Source organism: Chlorocebus sabaeus, chromosome 12 (assembly GCF_047675955.1).
Source record: "Chlorocebus sabaeus isolate Y175 chromosome 12, mChlSab1.0.hap1, whole genome shotgun sequence".
Classification (NCBI taxonomy): Eukaryota; Metazoa; Chordata; class Mammalia; order Primates; family Cercopithecidae; genus Chlorocebus; species Chlorocebus sabaeus.
In genome coordinates this window covers 28,360,637-28,378,758 of record NC_132915.1, presented here as the reverse complement: position 1 = coordinate 28,378,758, position 18,122 = coordinate 28,360,637, and the positions used below count along the sequence as shown (strand labels likewise).

Below are 18,122 nucleotides of genomic sequence, written 5' to 3'. Positions count from 1 at the left end.
ATATATGGAAAAATTAAAAATATTTACAGTATGGGCCGGGCACGGTGGCTCCCTGTTGTAATCCCAATGCTTTGGGAGTTCGAGACAGGAGGCTTATTTGAGCCCGGAAATTTGAGGCTGCGGTGAGTAGTGATCACACCACTGCACTCTAGCCTAGCAACAGATCAAAACTCTGTCTCTTAAAAAAAAAAAAAAAAAAAAACTACAATAAGAAAATCTGAAAATGAAAAAAATACAGTTTTAGTACAGATTCAGTTTTTACTGAAGTTTTTTCCAGCTCAGGCCAGCATGATGCAAAGAGGTACAATTGGTGCTTCAAACAGTACATTCCTATTTGGACTGAAGACATTGTTTCCTATTGCTGCCAGCTTCTAGTGATAACTCCAGTCTGTACTATCAATCTTTTCCAGCCTCCACAGGCTGTTTCTTTCAGATAAGGAATTTCCCTTTATAAACCTGTCAGCTGACTATGACTATACTTTATTTTGTTTCTCATTTGTTTCTGTAAGCCCATCTGTTCCTGAACAGTCTCTGGTTATTGATTTGACCTTTCTTTTATTGAGTGCGTGTAATAAATCCTGAAAGCCACTTATTGAAGGATTTTTAATATTTCTCCTCTCTGATGTACAGGATTCCAAAAGAGGATTTGGAATTGCAGTGTCTGGAGGCAGAGACAACCCCCACTTTGAAAATGGAGAAACGTCGATTGTCATTTCTGATGTGCTCCCGGGTGGGCCTGCTGACGGGCTGCTCCAGTGAGTGTCTCCCTCACCCCGCAGCCCCTGCCAGCCCTACTGTTTGGCCCTAGACAGGGTATTTTGGTTGGTATCCACTTTATATTACAAAAAGAAAAAACAACAAACTTTTGTATAATATTTGAAAAGTCTTCAAGCTGGAGTGGAAGCCGTAACACACCATGTTTGAACAATGCCCAAATCTTGGGAACACCCCATCTTTGGAGCGAGGAGGGCAGTTGTTTCTGTAAGGAGATAGTCCCAAACATCCCTCCTAGGTTTAGGAATCATTTCTGAACATGCAGTTTTAAATTGGCATGCTTCTCAACCCCAATGCTTACCCAACACTGTTTATATTTGTTTTAATTTATATTCTTTTAAGAATTGAATAAGGAGACTCTGGTTTATTGATTATCTTATTTGTAAGAGGGATGTGGAAGTTGGGAAAATTTACTATAGGAAAACCACAAGTTTTCCAACTGCCAGCTTTCTGGCCTGAAGAGGTAACACCGTTTTATTTTACTTTTTAATTATTATTATTATTTTTTTTTTGAGACAGAATCTTGCTGTCACCCAGTCTGGATTGCAGTGGTGCGATCTCAGTTCACCACAACCGTCACCTTCCGAGTTCAAGCAATTCTCTCCTGCCTCAGCCACCTGAGTAGCTGGGATTACAGGTGCCTGCCACCACACCCAGCTAATTTTTGTATTTTTAGTAGAGACGGGGTTTCGCCATGTTGACCAGGCTGGTGTTGAACTCCTGACCTGAAGTGATCTGCCCACCTTGGCCCCCCCCAAAGTGCTGGGATTACAGGCATGAGCCACCGTACCCAGCTGGTAATGCCATTTTAAATGATGCATGCCTGATTCCCACAGGATAACTTCTCAGGACAAAATCGAAAGTTAACTGTATGGCTGCATTGGCTAAATAGCTCAAAAGTTTAGGTTCTGTTGGTGTTTAAAGCCTCTGTGGGCTAAGCACAGTGGCTCATGCCTATAATCCTGTACTTTGGGAAGCTGAGGTGGCAGGAACACTTGAGGCCAGGTATTCAAGATCAGCCTGGGCAACATAGTGAGACCCTGTTGGGATGGCGTGCACCTGCTCAGGTCCCAGCTACTTGAGAGACTAAGGTGAGAATCCTTTGAGCTCGGGAAGTTGAGGTTGTAGTGAGCTATCATCAGTCACACTACTGCAGTCCATCCTGGGTGAGAGAGGGAAACCGTGCCTCTAAAAAAATAAAATTATAGTTAAGAAAGCCTCTGTAGTTTTATCAAAGTTAGTATTTCATATGGAGAAATGCAAAATTTTAAAGTAATATTTGGGATGAACTGGAGCAATAGGATTCTGTGATTTCAAAATTTCTTTAAGAATCCAAGGCAAGCTTTTGGCCCTTTTCCTGCACAAAAGCACAAATGGATGGATATACACCTACTTGGAAGGAGTGTTTTTAGACTTTTCTGAAGCTCACCGTGCAACTCAGGCAATAGGGGATTGATAGAGAAGTTCCTTTTGGTGTCCAGACCTCACTGTCATCAAGTGCCAGTACCTCCTGGTGTGACCCTGCAGTTTGGGGAGATCAGGCCTCTCTCTTCCCAGATGATTTCCATTTAGACACTCAGAATTGAGCTGTATGGCCCCCAGTTCCTTTCTTCGGAAGATCTCATGCCAAGTTGACTGGGCCTTGGGCGCCACCAGACCCTGAGCCCTTTAGAAAGCCTTTCAGGTCGATTTGCTGCTTCTATTTGTTCCTAAATAAATAATTTACAATGAATAGATGGGAGTTTTTCATGACCCATTTTTGTTTCTTGTTTATAGAGAAAATGACAGAGTGGTCATGGTCAATGGCACCCCCATGGAGGATGTGCTTCATTCGTTTGCAGTTCAACAACTCAGAAAAAGTGGGAAGATCGCTGCTATTGTAAGTACTGGGTTTGCTTTCAGCTCGCCTCAATAGCATTTTGTTCTTTTGCCCAGAAGAAAATTACCCCTTGCTTTTAAGCATTTGACAGAATTACATAACCTAGGGACCGCTGTTCTTGGATTCTCAGTACTTTTGGAGGGGTGTGAAGATGTGTGTAAGTTATCCTTCCTGCCTTTCCTTGTGTCTTCTCCTGAGGCCAGTGATTCTCTGATCTGAGTTAGTTTGCCTTAGGAACAAAGTTAGGCAATTATTCCCTAAGAGAATTAGCTAGATTCAGAAAAAATTTAGGAAAAAATTTTCAGCTCAAAAACGCCTTATAAAGGCCCAAGCAAGGTGTATTATATCTTCATAGACTAAGAGTTTCATTAGAAGACTGTCTATAATCTTCATTCATCTATTCATTCATTCATTCACTGGCTGAAGATCAACTATGAGCTGGATGCCATTAGGCCCTGGGGCCAATCTGTGCTGCAAGGTGTGTTCACTCTAGTGGGGCAGGTAGACACACAAAGTGAGAATGCTAATGAAATAGGGATACACCCACATATATGGTGTGTGTATATATATATACACACACACATACACACATATATATATAGAGAGAGATATAGATACAAGTTTTTTTTTTTTTTTTGAGATGGGAGTTTTGCTCTTGTTGCCCAGGCTGGAGTGCTATGGCGTGATCTTGGCTCACCACAACCTCTGCCTCCCGGGTTCAAGCGATTCTCCTGCCTCAGCGTCCCAAGTAGCTGGGATTACAGACATGCTCCACCATGCCTGGCTAATTTTGTATTTTTAGTAGAGACGGGATTTCTCCATGTTGATCAGGCTGGTCCCGAACTTCAGGTGATCTGCTGACCTTGGCCTCCCAAAGTGCTGAGATTACAGGCGTGAGCCACCACAGCCAGCCACATATATGGTATTTAATGTTTTTCAACTTTATATTATGAAGATTTTCAAACAGGAAAGTTGAAAGATCAGTGTAATAAACATTTATCTTCTAAAATATTACTATTCTGCCATCTTTACTTGGTCTCTGTATGTATATAAACACTCATGTCTTGCCAGCCATTCGAAGGAAAGTTACAGACGTGACAGCTCGTTTCTACGTGCTTCACATGCATTTCCTGTGAATGAGGACATTCATCTATATAATACTATTATCCAGTCTAAGAAAAGTAATAATTTTACAGTATTATCTAATATCCAGTCTATATCTCAAGATGTCTTTTTCATTTTTAGAGATGGGATCTTGTGTTTCCCAGGCTGATCTGGATCTCCTGGGTTCAAGCGACCCTTCCACCTCAGCCTCCCAAAGTGCTGGGATTACAGGTGTGAGCCACCATACCTAGCTCTCAGAATGTCTTTGATAGATGTTTTATTCCCTATCCAGGATCCAGAGTTCACTCATTGCATTTAATCATTATCTCTTTAGTTCCTTTTACTCTAGAAGGGTTCCTCTTTCCCCTTGCCCCTCTTCCCCACTGCTCACTTTAAAAATGGCATTGGGCCAGGCTCAGTGGTTCACGCCAGCACTTTGGGAGATGGAGGCAGGCGGATCACCTGAGGTCTGGAGTTCGAGACCAGCCTGGCCAACATGGTGAAACCCCGTCTCTACTAAAAATACAAAAATTAGCCAGGCATGGTGGTGTGTGCCTGTAATCCCAGCATTTGGGAGGGTGAGGCACGAGAATCGCTTGAACCTGGGAGGCGGAGGTTGCAGTGAGCTGAGTACAGTCCAACCTGGGCAACAGAGTGAGACTGTGTCTTAATAATTAATAAATAAGTAAATAAATAAGGCATTGACTTTTCTTCCTTAAAATTTTAAAAATTTATGCATAATGCATAGTTACAGGGTATGTGTGATTAATTTAATACATTCATATGATTTGTAAATTCAGACGAGATGGGGTGCGTTCACGATGGTATGGCCATAGACATGATTTGTAAAATTCAAATCGATGTTTTTGGAATATCCATCACCTTAAATAATTGTCATTTCTTTATGGTAGAAACATTCAGATTATTCTCTTCCAGCTATTTTGGAATGTACAGTGGATTCCTGTAAGCTATAGTCACCCTACCAATCTCCCATTAGGTCTTATTTCTTCTGTCAGACCATATATTTGTACCTATCAATCAACTTCTCTCCATCCCCCTTTGCCCCCTAGGCAGCTGGGTATAGAATGTCACACTTTCTGAATTTTTGTTTGAGTTTTAGAACTTAGTGATTTGGGCCTCTGAGGCTTTTCAAACTTGAGTAGAAGCAGATTTTGGAGGTACTATTTTATTATTACCTTAATTCAAGGCACTGTACTCAGAGCTTCAACATCATTGTCTTATTCTAACCCTGTGAGATTTTTATTGTCCGTTTCCCAATGAGGAACCTGAACTTGAGTGAGTCGGCAGGGATACAGTTTTACTGAAAGCAAAACTAGGGCTCTTAAAACCACTGCCTTCTCCACGTTCAGTTGTGATTGCCCTGCGTCCACACTGAGTTTGTTTTGACAACAGGTGGTCAAGAGGCCCCGGAAGGTCCAGGTGGCCCCGCTTCAGGCCAGCCCTCCCCTGGATCAGGATGACCGTGCTTTTGAGGTGATGGACGAGTTTGACGGCAGAAGTTTCCGGAGTGGGTACAGCGAGAGGAGCCGGCTGAGCAGCCATGGGGGGCGCAGCCGCAGCTGGGAGGACAGCCCGGAAAGGGGGCGTCCCCACGAGCGGGCTCGGAGCCGGGAGCGGGACCTCAGCCGGGACCGGAGCCGCGGCCGGAGCCTGGAGCGGGGCCTGGACCAAGACCATGGGCGTGCCCGAGACCGCAGCCGTGGCCGGAGCCTGGAGCGGGGCCTAGACCACGACTTTGGGCCATCCCGGGACCGCGACCGCAGCCGCGGCCGGAGCATTGACCAGGACTATGAGCGGGCCTATCACCAGGCCTACGACCCAGACTACGAGCGGGCCTACAGCCCGGAGTACAGGCGCGGGGCCCGCCACGACGCCCGCTCTCGGGGGCCCAGAAGCCGCAGCCGCGAGCACCCGCGCTCACGCAGCCCCAGCCCTGAGCCGAGGGGGCGGCCGGGGCCCATCGGGGTCCTCCTGACCAAAAGCAGAGCGAACGAAGGTAGGCATGCTTCATGTAGGAAGAAAAGCAGTGTTGTGATAGGAATAACTAACTTTTTTTCTTTCTTTCTTCTTTTTTTCCCGAAAGAGTTGCTCTGTCGTCCAGGCTGGAGGGCAGTGGCATGATCTCGGCTCACTGCAACCTCCGCCTACCGGGTTCAAGCGATTCTCCTGCCTCAGCCTTCTGAGTAGCTGGGACTACAGGCGCCCGCCACCACGCCCAGCTAATTTTGTATTTTTAGTGGAGACAGGTTTCAACATGTTGGCCAGGCTGGTCTTGAACTCCTGACTTCAGGTGATCCATCCACCTCGGTCTCTCACAGTGCTGGGATTACAGGTGTGAGCCACCGCGCCTGGCCAGGAATAGCTAACCTTTTTTTTTTTTTTTTTTTTTGAGACAGAGTCTTGAGTCTGGCTCTGGTGCCCAGGCTGGAATGCAGTGGCGTAATCTGGGCTCACTGCAACTTCCACCTCCCATGTTCATGCAGTTCTCCTGCCTCAGCCTCCCTAGTAGCTGGGATTACAGGCGTGCACCACCAAACCTGGCTGAGTTTTTTATTTTTAGTAGAGACGGGGTTACACCATGTTGGGCAGGCTGGTCTTGAACTCCTGACCTCAGGTGATTTGCCCACTGCAGCCTCCCAAAGTGCTGGGATTGTAGGTATGAGCCACTGCACCTGGCCAGCTAACTTCTTTTTTTTTTTTTTGGAGACAGAGTCTCACTGTATCACCCTGGCTGGAGAGTGCAGTGGCATCATCTCGGCTTATGCAACCTCTGCCTCCCAAGTTCAAGTGATTCTCCTGCCTCAGCCTCCCAAGTAGCTGGGATTATAGGTGCCTGCCACCCTGTCTGGCTAATTTTTGTATTTTCAGTAGAGAGAGGGTTTTGCCAGGTTGGCCAGGCTAGTCTCAAACTCCTGATCTCAGGTGATCTGCCCGCCTCAGCCTCCCAAAGTGCTGGGATTACAGTTGTGAACCACCGCATCTGGCCGAGCTATCTCTTGATTGCACTTAACCAGCATTGTACCCAGCATTGACCTAAATGCCTAACACTACTTAGTTCGTTTAATCCTCAGAACTACCTAATGGGGGAGGACTCTTGTATCTCCATTTTATAGACAAGGAAACTGAGGCACAAAGGTTCATTGACATACACAAAGTTGTGTCATCAGTGGAGGAGCCAGGCTCCAGAATTTTGGCTTTAAACTAGGAGAACAGTGATTCTCAAGGCAGTGCATCGTCTGGGCACCCGTGAGAAATGCGGACTCTCAGGCCCAGGCCAGCCCCACTGGATCAGAAACCATGGGATGGGGTCAGTGCAGTGGCTTACACCTGTCATCTGAGCACTGTGGGAGGCCGACGTGGGCAGATCACTTGAGGTCAGGAGTTGGAGGCCAGCCTGGCCAACACGATGAAACCCCATCTCTACTAAAAATGCAAAAATTAGCTGGACGTGGTGGCGGGTGCCTGTAATTCCCCTCTTCTCGGGAGGCTGAGGTGGGAGAATAGCTTGAACCCTGAGGGGCAGAGTTTGCAGTAAGCAGAGATGGTACCACTGTACTCCAGCCTGGGTGACAGAGCAAGACTCTGTCTTGGGAAAAAAAAAAAGAAAAAAAGAAACCATGGGGTGGGCCCCCAGAGTCTCTGTGTTAATAAGCTCTCCTAGTGAACTTGCTGCATCTCCGTTGGAAAACCACAGTGGAGGACAGTACTCCGCCTAATCATTGTAGAGTTTCTGCTCTATGCAAGGGGCCATGTTGAATATTCTTTTACGTAGTCCTCACAGGAACCCTGTGTGTTAGACTTTGTTCCTGTTTTACAAGTGAGGAATACCATGATAGAGAGGGATTTTATTTATTTATTTTTGAGATGGGGTCTCACTCTGTCACCTAGGCTGGAGTGCAGTGGCATGATCTTGGCTCACTGCAACCTCTGCCTCCTGGGCTCAAGCAATCCTCCCACCTCAACTTCCCCAACCAACAGTAGCTAACTGGGATTACGCCTGGCTAATTTTTTGGGTTTTTTTTGTTTTTTTTTTTTTTTGTTTTGGTATACACGGGGTTTCACCATGTTTCCCAATCTGAGATCCATGTGCCTTGGTTGGGATTACAAAATGCTGGAATTACAGATGTGAGCCACTGTGCCAAGCCATACAGTGGAGTTTACAGGGGACATTTATAGGTGAGGATTCTGAAACTCAGACTGGGGAAGTGACTTGCCCATGGAAGCCAGTAAGTAAAGGTGGAGCTGGAACTCAAACCTCATCCTCTGGAAATAGGTGATTGGAAACAAGTAGGTGAGTGAGCAGGGCTTTTGAGCCTAGTGTTGAGATATGTCTAGCACTATTTCTTGTCTTCTGACTTAAGATTCCTTGTAGCATGTAAAATCTTTAATTTCCTTTTGTTCTCTTCATTGTGCTCATTCTAAGAGGAAAAAAGATAAAGGGCACTTGAGAATGCAAAGGAAAAGACTTGCGTTTAAGGTTTGGGATTTGCATTTTGATAGCCTATCAGATGAGAGGGTTTGTTTTCTTTGGTTTTTTTGTGAAGAGTTGAGTTATGTAACTAGGTGTCTATTGAAATAACTGAAGAATAATGCAAAGATGTGAATAGTGACATACCTGGAGTCCAGTCCATGAAAATAAATGAGAACGTTGAGATTGCAATATCTACCTGAGGAGTGTGCATCTTAGGAAGTGTAAGGATCTCACAGTGGTTTTTTTGTTTGTGTTTGTTTTGTTTTGTTTTGTTTCGTTTTGTTTTTTTGAGACAGAGTCTCACTTTGTTGCCCAAGCTAGAGTTTAGTGGTACGACCTCGGCTCACTGCAGCCTCCATCTCCCGGGTTCAAGCAATTCTCCTGCCTCAGCCTCCCGAGTAGCTGGGACTATAGGCACCCACCACCATGTCCAGCTAATTTTTGCACTTTTAGTAGAGATGGGGTTTCACCATGTTGGCCAGACTGGTCTCAAACCCCGACCTCAGGTGATCTGCCCACCTTGGCCTCCCAAAATGTTAGGATTACAGGTGTGAGCCACTGCACCCAGCCAATTCCACTTTGTAAAAGAAAAATTTTGCTACCTTTTATTAAGTTTTCACAATAATTTGGCTATCATTGGCTAGGGTTGTGTAAGAATTAATCTTTAAAGAAATTCCACAGTAGGTGAGACCTACATTTGATTAAGAAAAAATATGATCCGGCTATTACATTTCATGGCACCAGTTGTCTTTCTTAGAAGCTGGTCAACTGATTTTTAAATCTTCATTTGTGAAATGCCCACATACACACCGGTATATCTATTTGCAAAATTATAATGAGTGCATTTTTTAAGAGGATTGAGGAGTTGAGGAAAAATGCCAGAGAGACGTCACCCAAGCTTGTCTCACTCAGCCTTCTGTTCTGGGCTGTGAGGCTGTTTGACCACTAGAGGATCGCCATCCATGAAAGTAGTTTTGCCTTTCTCTTATTCCATTCTTGACTATCAGCTTCCTAAAGGACTAGGGTTGGACCACAACACTTCTAATCTTTATGATAAGATCTGGCTGGCAAATTTACCATAAATCATTTAAAACTTATTTTAAAATCGACTTCATACCTTTCCTGAATTGTGGAAAGTTACTTTGTTTTGTAATTATAAGATTTTTAGTTTGAACAATAGTAAAAAAATTTGTGCCTGTTTTAAAACCTGCTCTGTTGTGGTGGTTTCCTAGAATGTGAAAATTTATTCTTAAAATAATGTATTTTTACAAGTTTATTAAGTAAAACCAGAATAGTCTAAGTAGCCTTGAAAGTATTTAAAAATATACATCCATAGTAATTATAGTGTTTTTGCTTTTGATAGCAATTCGGAGTCCATAAACCCCCAAAGCTATTTTGGTTTTAGTTAAATGCTTTATTAATTGCTTTGCCTAACTTCTTTACCCCTTTTCTTCACCCACTGAATTCCTTTCAATGCCAAACTTCATATAATCTAAAGTGCTAGATTTTTTTGCAGTGCCTGCCTGTAGACAGCCTCATTGTCAGCAGAAAATGCCTATTAAGGTGTGCTGAATTGTTTTTTTCTCCCCAACATTTTATTTGAAAAGTGTTAATTTGGAGTTCGAGGCCAGTCTGGCCTACATGGTGAAACCCTGTCTCTACTAAAATACAAAAATTAGCTGGACGTGGTGGTGGGCACCTGTAATCCCAGCTACTTGGGAGACTGAGGCAGTAGAATCGCTTGAACCTGGGAGGCGGAGGTTGCAGTGAGCTGAGATCATGGCCCCACACTCCAGCCTGGGTGACAAAGCAAGATTCTGTCTCAAAAAAAAAAAAAGAAAAATGTTAATTTTATAGCAAATACACTTATAACCTTCACCTAATTTTACCAATTGTTAACATTTTGCCACACTTACTTTCTTTTTCCTCCTCCTCTTTTTTTTTTCCTTCTGCTCCATCACCCTCCCTGTATCTCTCTCAGTGGGTTTTTCGGTACTATTTAAGTAAGTTGCAGGCAACTCACCATTACTTATAAATATTTCAGAGGTATCTTCCAAGGATAAGAACATTGTCCTACATCAGTCACCGTAATACCATCATCACACTTAAGAAAATTAGCATTAGTATCGCTTTCATATATTATAGTTCATTTCAAATTGCTCCAAATGATGTAACTCATTCTCCTCCCACCCTCCACTGGATCGGGGAACCTATCATAGTTCATGCATTGCATTTGGTTTTTATGTGTCTTTTAATCTAGAACAGTTTCTCTGCCTTTTTTGTTTTTTATGGCATTGACTTTTTTTGAAGAGTTCAGGCCAGTCATCTTACAGAATTTCCCATATACAAAATTAACTTTTTAATACATATTTTAAAATAGTCCTATAAACCAGACTAAGTTTTCTGAACAAGTTGATGACATACGTGTATGTTTATGTGTTTGTCTCCTAGAGTATGGTCTCCGGCTTGGGAGTCAGATCTTCATAAAGGAAATGACCAGAACAGGTCTGGCAACTAAAGATGGCAACCTTCACGAAGGAGACATAATTCTCAAGGTGGGTAGATGAGGGCAGAGAACAGTAGTGTGCATACTGCCGTTCATAGCCTGCATGTCCGCATTCAGCACCGACACAGTGAGACTTAGATGCAGTGAGAGTCAGTGTTGACAGAGGAGGCAAGAGCAGCGTAATGAAATGATTTTTATCAGAAAAACCAGACATCGAGGGTTGTAACAGTTTAATGTCAGTTTAGAAAACAAAAACAAATAACTCTGTGAATATTTTCTTCTTTCCTGTTTAAAGTTTAGGTCCCTATTCCTTAAACTAAGGAAAGATGAGAAGGAAAGTTGGTGGTATATGAATGCTGAATATTTAATAGGTCTTGTAAACCTCTCCAGTCAGGAAACACGTTCCAGTAGTAAACCAAACCATTGTCTTGAGCTTGGAAGTTAAATAAATTAGCAGAGTAACTTACACCTGTATTTGGGATCCAGGCATGCAGGATTATATTTAATTTAAAGGACAATTCATTTTTATTGAGTCATCCTAAAGCCAATATCTGTTTGAATATCTGAGCAAAGCCTTTACATTTTTAAAAGGGGAAAATATGAATTTTCTACTGTGAATAATTTTATTGCATTTAACATTACCGTTCTTTATAAACACAGATCAATGGGACTGTAACTGAGAACATGTCTTTAACGGATGCTCGAAAATTGATAGAAAAGTCAAGAGGAAAACTACAGCTGGTGGTGTTGAGAGACAGCCAGCAGACCCTCATCAACATCCCATCATTAAATGACAGTGACTCAGAAATAGAAGGTAAATGAAGAGGAGGCTGTGAGCTTAGCTGGAAGTGAGGAAGGCCGTTGCTTCCCTATTCTATTTAGTGTAGCTATCCAGCTGGAAGTTAAATTTCCAAGGAAAACGCCCTTGAAACCTTAATCCCCAAAGGTCACTGTTTGGTTGTAATTTGCTTATTAAAGTGCCTATTGAAATTAGGTTTCCAATATAAAATTCTGGTGCACTTGCAAACTCTCAGAGAACTATTAATTAGGCAATTGAAAGCAAAACGTGTCAGTAAAAAAATGTGTGTTTGAGTGGTTCAAAGAGCTAACCATATCATGAATATATTTGCTAGTTGCTCATTGTTTTTTTTTTTTTTTTTTTTTTTTTTTGAGACAGAGTCTTCCCTCTGTTGCACAGGCCGGAGTGCAGTGGTACAGTCTTGGCTCACTGCAACCTCTGCCTCCCATGTTCAAGTGATTCTTCTGTCTCAGCCTCCTGAGTAGCTGGGATTACAGGCGCCTGCCACCACGCCTGGCTCATTTTTGTGTTTTTAGTAGAGATGGAGTTTCGCCATGTTGGCGAGGCTAGTCTCGAACTCCTGACCTTGTGACCCGTCTTGTCCTCCCAAAGTGCTGGGATTACAGGGGTGAGCCACCAGGCCCAGCCTTAATTGCTCATTCTTTTTTTTTTTTTTTTTTTTTTTTTGAGACGGAGTCTCGCTCTGTCGCCCGGGCTGGAGTGCAGTGGCCAGATCTCAGCTCACTGCAAGCTCCACCTCCCGGGTTTATGCCATTCTCCTGCCTCAGCCTCCCGAGTAGCTGGGACTACAGGCGCCCACCACCTCGCCCGGCTAGTTTTTTTTTTTTTTTTTTGAGACAGAGTCTCGCTCTGTCGCCCGGGCTAGAGTGCAGTGGCCAGATCTCAGCTCACTGCAAGCTCCGCCTCCCGGGTTTACGCCATTCTCCTGCCTCAGCCTCCCGAATAGCTGGGACTACAGGCGCCCGCCACCTCGCCCAGCTAGTTTTTTGTATTTTTTTAGTAGAGACGGGGTTTCACCGTGTTAGCCAGGATGGTCTCGATCTCCTGACCTCGTGATCCGCCCGCCTCGGCCTCCCAGAGTGCTGGGATTACAGGCTTGAGCCACCGCGCCCGGCCTTTTTTGTATTTTTTAGTAGAGACGGGGTTTCACCGTGTTAGCCAGGATGGTCTCGATCTCTTGACCTCGTGATCCGCCCGTCTCGGCCTCCCAAAGTGCTGGGATTACAGGCTTGAGCCACCGCGCCCGGCCTAATTGCTCATTCTTTAAAAGTGGTGATTAGTATTTCTAATAGAGAAGATAATTTGGAGGATAGCTAAGACAAGTAGATGCTAAAAAAGAATCAAAATGACTAATATTGTGGCATTCATTAGTTAGCAGTCTCCACCACCTCTTCCCTTTTAAAGAGCTATATTCATTATGTGAATATGAATTATACATAGGATAACATTTTAACCTTGTAAAAATTGCCAATAGAAATAGTTAATCACAATATATCCCACTGAACCATCTACTGTTGCTTTTATGCAGAGAAGTTTAGAAAATATTAAGTTAGCAAGTTGTAAAGCAGGCTTTTGTTGATTTTTTTTTTTTTTAAGGAATTTCTTTATAAAACCTTAAAACTTAATTCAGTTTCCAATGTATCAGAAGTTGTTGATCACTGTTATGGATGCAGTGCAGGAAAACAAAAGGAACATGAGAAATAATGCCAGCATGTTAGGGGGTTTGCATTTCTTTCCTTGCTACTCAGTATGTGGTCCTCATCCCCCAACCCCTGAGCCCAGTAGCATCTGCATAATCAGGGAACCTGATAGAATTGCAGAATCTCCGTCTCCCCTCAACAACAACTGTATCCTAACAAGATTTGCATGCACCTTAAAGTTGGAGAAGCACTGGGCTTCTTGGGAAGAATTAGTGTATACATCTATGATCCGATAATAGAATTTTGACTCTTCTATAGCAGCTTTGATGGAAAATGAGACAAAAGAGAAATACACAATTCTAAATTTGCCTTCCCCTTTATTAATTAATGCCTTTCCCTTAAAACGAGCAAGTTTTTCTCCAGGGGAGGACTATTAGACTAATAGCACATTTCCTGCCTACCTCGCTTCCATTTCCTGTGTTTCCTACCCAGAGAATAGTGCAATTTCTCTGGGTAGGAGAATATTTTAAATATTTTATTTAAAAATCTTTTCTTATTTTTGAAACTAGATATCTCAGAAATAGAGTCAAACCGATCATTTTCTCCAGAGGAGAGACGTCAGCAGTATTCTGATTATGATTATCATTCCTCAAGTGAGAAGCTGAAGGAAAGGCCAAGGTAAGATGACATGCATTTTCCCTTGTACATGTCATTGTGAATATACACACGTATGTATTTATGAAACTGTTATCTCTTGAGACATTAACATACGACATGTGCTTCAGTTCCAGAGAGGACACGCCGAGCAGATTGTCCAGGATGGGTGCGACACCCACTCCCTTTAAATCTACAGGGGATATTGCAGGCACAGTTGTCCCAGAGACCAACAAGGAACCCAGATACCAAGAGGACCCACCAGGTAAGCCTTTAAGACCACTCAGTTTCAACAGTTGTGTTCAGAAGTATGTGCTCACACAGCCATAACAAAGAGTGAAATCTTGTCCTTTGCAGCCACGTGGATGTAGCTGGAGGCCATTATTCTAAGCTAATTAACATGGGAACAGAAAACCACATAGCACATGTTCTCACTTTTAAGTGGGAGCTAAACATTGGGTACAAATGGACATAAAGGTGGCAATAACAGAAACTGGGGACTACTAGGGGGGAAACTACTAAAGGAGGAGATGGAAAGGGTTGAAAAACTATTAGGTACCATGCTCACACCTTGGTGGCAGGATCAGTTGTACCCCAAACCTCAGCATCATGCAGTATACCCATGTAACAGACCTGCACGTGCACCCCCTGAACTTAAAATAAAAGTTGAAATTATGCATATATGTATACATACATGTATATGTGTATAGATGTATACATACATGTCTGTGTGTATAGATGTGTACATACATGTATGTGTGTATATATGTGTATGTATACAGATATGTATGTACATGTATATGTGTATATATAAATAAGAGTGTACTTAATTCCAGAGGGTGGCTGAAAGGGAAGAGAGAAATAAAAAATTATATATGGAAGAGGCCCTCCTTTCTCTCTCTTCTTTTGACATTGACAAAGTATAAAATAATAGCCTTGTCTAAATGCCATTAGAATTGGTCACACTTTGTCATGTTTGATGAGTTGAGGTCATTGTTTTCTCCCATCCTCGATCCTGACCTCTTCCCCCAACCCTTCCCCACCACCCTACAATTATCATCATAATTTTATATTCATAAATATTTAAGGGGAAACTATCATTATTATATGTTTTATAAGTTATTAAAAATTCTATGTTCTTGTACATGTGATCGTATACCCTGCATATTAGAGGTTCATTTTTTATCTCTTGTATTTTGAGAAACCAGTGGCACCTGCTAATGCTTCAGAATTAAACTGCACCTTAGCATCTTCTTTTTGTTTATGATGACATATATGTGGCATAGACTTACATTTTTTTTGTGGATTTTGTGATTTTTCTATTTAGAAACGCACTCTTGTTAGTCCAGATTGATAACAATAGATATTTCTTAACCCACAGCTCCTCAACCAAAAGCAGCCCCAAGAACTTTTCTTCGTCCTAGTCCTGAAGATGAAGCAATATATGGGTATGTATTTCAGTCTCTCTTTGTTTTCCCTTCTTCCTTACAGCTCTTTCTCTGTAACTGAAATCCAGAAGAGTGGTGGTTTTTGCCTAGATGGTGATTTTGTACATTATCAGCCACCTTTAACCAACCCCCATTAAGTAGTGCTTATGAGAAAGAGAATCATTTGTATGAACAGCAAAATGTAGAAGTGGGTGAACTTTGTGATGTTACTGTTGTCTGTTTATCTACCCATCTAGCTACCTTTCCAGAGTGTTATTCTGAATATTTGTGTTCGTCAGATAAATTCTCTCCTAAATAGGTGAAGTATTGCTAAACTACGGTGCCCCGTGGTGACTGCACTAATGTGATGGACCCAGTGTCCGTCCGTGTCGGGGAGGGAGGAGGAGTGCTGCTGCGCTCTGCCCTTGATAATCAGAACCCCTAGTTCAGCAGGGTTCAAGGGCAGCAGCCTCCTGCATTAGGATACTGCTTCTTTGTACCCAGACTGTGTCTTTATTTGACAACAATGCAGTGCAAGCAGGCCTTCCTTTGGAAGAATTTTAGCCCTGACTCTGCCCTTTATTTGCTTTCTCATCTTGACTGCGTTGCCATAAAGATTCTATAATTCTACGTCTTCACCAGTAACAGGGACCTACTGATACTCATCTCATGGTCCCAAGAAAGATAAAATTGTAGAATATATGAGATATATGAGAAAAATGAGAGGGCTTTGTAAACTATAAATTACTGTATAGCTAGAAGAAATTAAATCTCTCATTTGCTAATGTTGTTCTCCCTTTTAAAAAATATCTCCCATCTTTCCTTTCTGAAACGGAACCTATTGCAGCCCTAATACCAAAATGGTAAGGTTCAAGAAGGGAGACAGCGTGGGCCTCCGGTTGGCTGGTGGCAATGATGTTGGGATATTTGTTGCTGGCATTCAAGAGGGGACCTCGGCAGAGCAGGAGGGCCTTCAAGAAGGAGACCAGATTCTGAAGGTAAGAACAGTCCAGCTCTATTTCTAGAAGTTACTTGTAAGGGGTGTGCTTTTCTGGGTGTTCTTTCTGTAAAGGAAGAGAAAGTGGTTCAGCTGGTGAAACAGAGCAGCTGCGAGTTTGTTAATGCCCAGCGTTGAAGTCTCTGTATTCCTCAAATGGGTCCTGTCGGTCTTGGAACCCAGAACTCATCCATGTATCTGTGAGAGGTGATAGTGTTTCAGTTCTTGCCAAGATTTTATTAGTCTGATTAATGTGAAAACATTGAGACTCTAAGTAAGCACTTACAGGAAAGATTTTTCAAAAAGATCTTTCTGATGTTTGCTTTTTTCACTGTGTTCCCCCTGACTGCCATCTTTCTTAAGGCAGTGTCCTGTAATTGAACAAAGGTGAGTGTTGGCATCAGACTGGGTGATTTGAATTTCGTTCCAGCCTCTTATTAGTTCTGTGACCCTGGTTCACCCTGAGACTCGGGTTTCTGTATCTGTTTAATGGGGATGAGAATACCTGCCTCTCAGGGACCCTGGGAAGATTAGACCAGATAACACTTACAAGGCACCTAGCAGAGTTCCCTGGCATCGAATAGGAAGGTCAGTGTCCATTCTTTTTTCTTATTGGAAGATAACAAATAGCTGCTACTCAATGTTATTTACATCTAAAATTGTCCAGGAAAGGGAATTCCTGGTTAATCAAATATTGATACATTTAAAGTTACTATGTGTTAGTATAATCTGTTAAAGAATTAAAAAATAACTTGCGTGTGTGTGTGTGTGTGTGTGTGTGTGTGTGTAGCATTCTTTGTTGACTTCAGAATAAATTTCAAGAACATCAAGTATCTACTTACAATAAAAATATAGAATACTAGGGAACTGTCTTTTTTTGACAGTCTCGCTCTGTCACCCAGGCTGGCGTGCAGTGGTGCTGTCTCAGATCACTGCAACCTCCGCTTCCTGTGTTCAATCAATTCCTAGTCCTTAGCCTTCCCAGTAGCTGGGATTACAGGTGCCCTCTTAATTTTTGTCTTTTTAGTAGAGACAGGGTTTCGCCATGTTGCCCAGGCTGGTCTCGAGTTCCTGAGCTCAAGCAATCCACCCGCCTTGGCCTCCCAAAGTGCTAGGATTACAGGCATGAGCCACTGTGCCCGGTTGTTAACTGTATTCATTGGAAATTTCTTTCTGCTTCTGCAAACTTGCAGTTCATATATATGAGCTTTTTTTTTTTTTTTTCTTGTTAATGTTAGTAAAAAGTCCATATGTAGTAAACTAAAGTGTTTGGTAGGGGCTTATAGGCTCCAAGGAGAGGGGAGAAAAAAGTTCTAGAATTCTCAAGGAAGCAGGCAGCAAAGTACAAAAGCAGGCAGCCCCCTTCCTTCTTGGCCCCATTGCAGTAGTTCGGATTTCATTTGTGGAGCAGATGAAGGGCAAACCTTGATCGTGAGCTTTGCCAAAGCTTTCCGGTGAAATTCTAGACCCTCCTTGGCCCTGGTCAGGATCCTAGAAGACTGTAGCTGCACGAACCTCATGGTACCGCATGATCCTAAGAAATACCTCTTGCCAAATGTTACTGATGAAAACCCATCTGAGTACCAGCTCATACCAGTTTACTCTTTGCATATATGGTAATGAAGAAAAAAAAGGCATTTTTTCTAACTAGTGTGAGGCCATAGGATGATAGCTAGAAATTTGGAGCCTTTGCTCATTAAGGTTCAAGGATAAAATATTTTTGTACGTTGAGGGGTTGGGAGATTTTCTAAATTTCCGTGAAGAAAAGTAGTGAATTCACCTAGAGGCTTGGCAGTCAGACCTCTCTGTAAGTTGTTGTTAGTTGGGGA

The 18,122-nt window shown here is 42.8% G+C and overlaps 1 protein-coding gene across 8 annotated transcripts in view; it reads left to right on the top strand.

Moving 5' to 3' along the window:
* The window catches only part of TJP2 (tight junction protein 2), a 138,583-nt gene that overhangs the window by 96,815 nt on the left and 23,646 nt on the right, over positions 1-18,122 (top strand). For all 8 annotated transcript variants that reach the window (XM_007969438.3, XM_007969434.3, XM_007969437.3 and 5 more), the window contains 9 exons: positions 631-755; positions 2,551-2,653; positions 5,171-5,774; positions 10,701-10,804; positions 11,416-11,569; positions 13,785-13,893; positions 14,001-14,134; positions 15,251-15,317; positions 16,144-16,294. In XM_007969438.3, the coding sequence (XP_007967629.2) occupies positions 631-755; positions 2,551-2,653; positions 5,171-5,774; positions 10,701-10,804; positions 11,416-11,569; positions 13,785-13,893; positions 14,001-14,134; positions 15,251-15,317; positions 16,144-16,294 (1,551 nt within the window). The remainder of the gene's footprint in view (positions 1-630; positions 756-2,550; positions 2,654-5,170; positions 5,775-10,700; positions 10,805-11,415; positions 11,570-13,784; positions 13,894-14,000; positions 14,135-15,250; positions 15,318-16,143; positions 16,295-18,122) is intronic.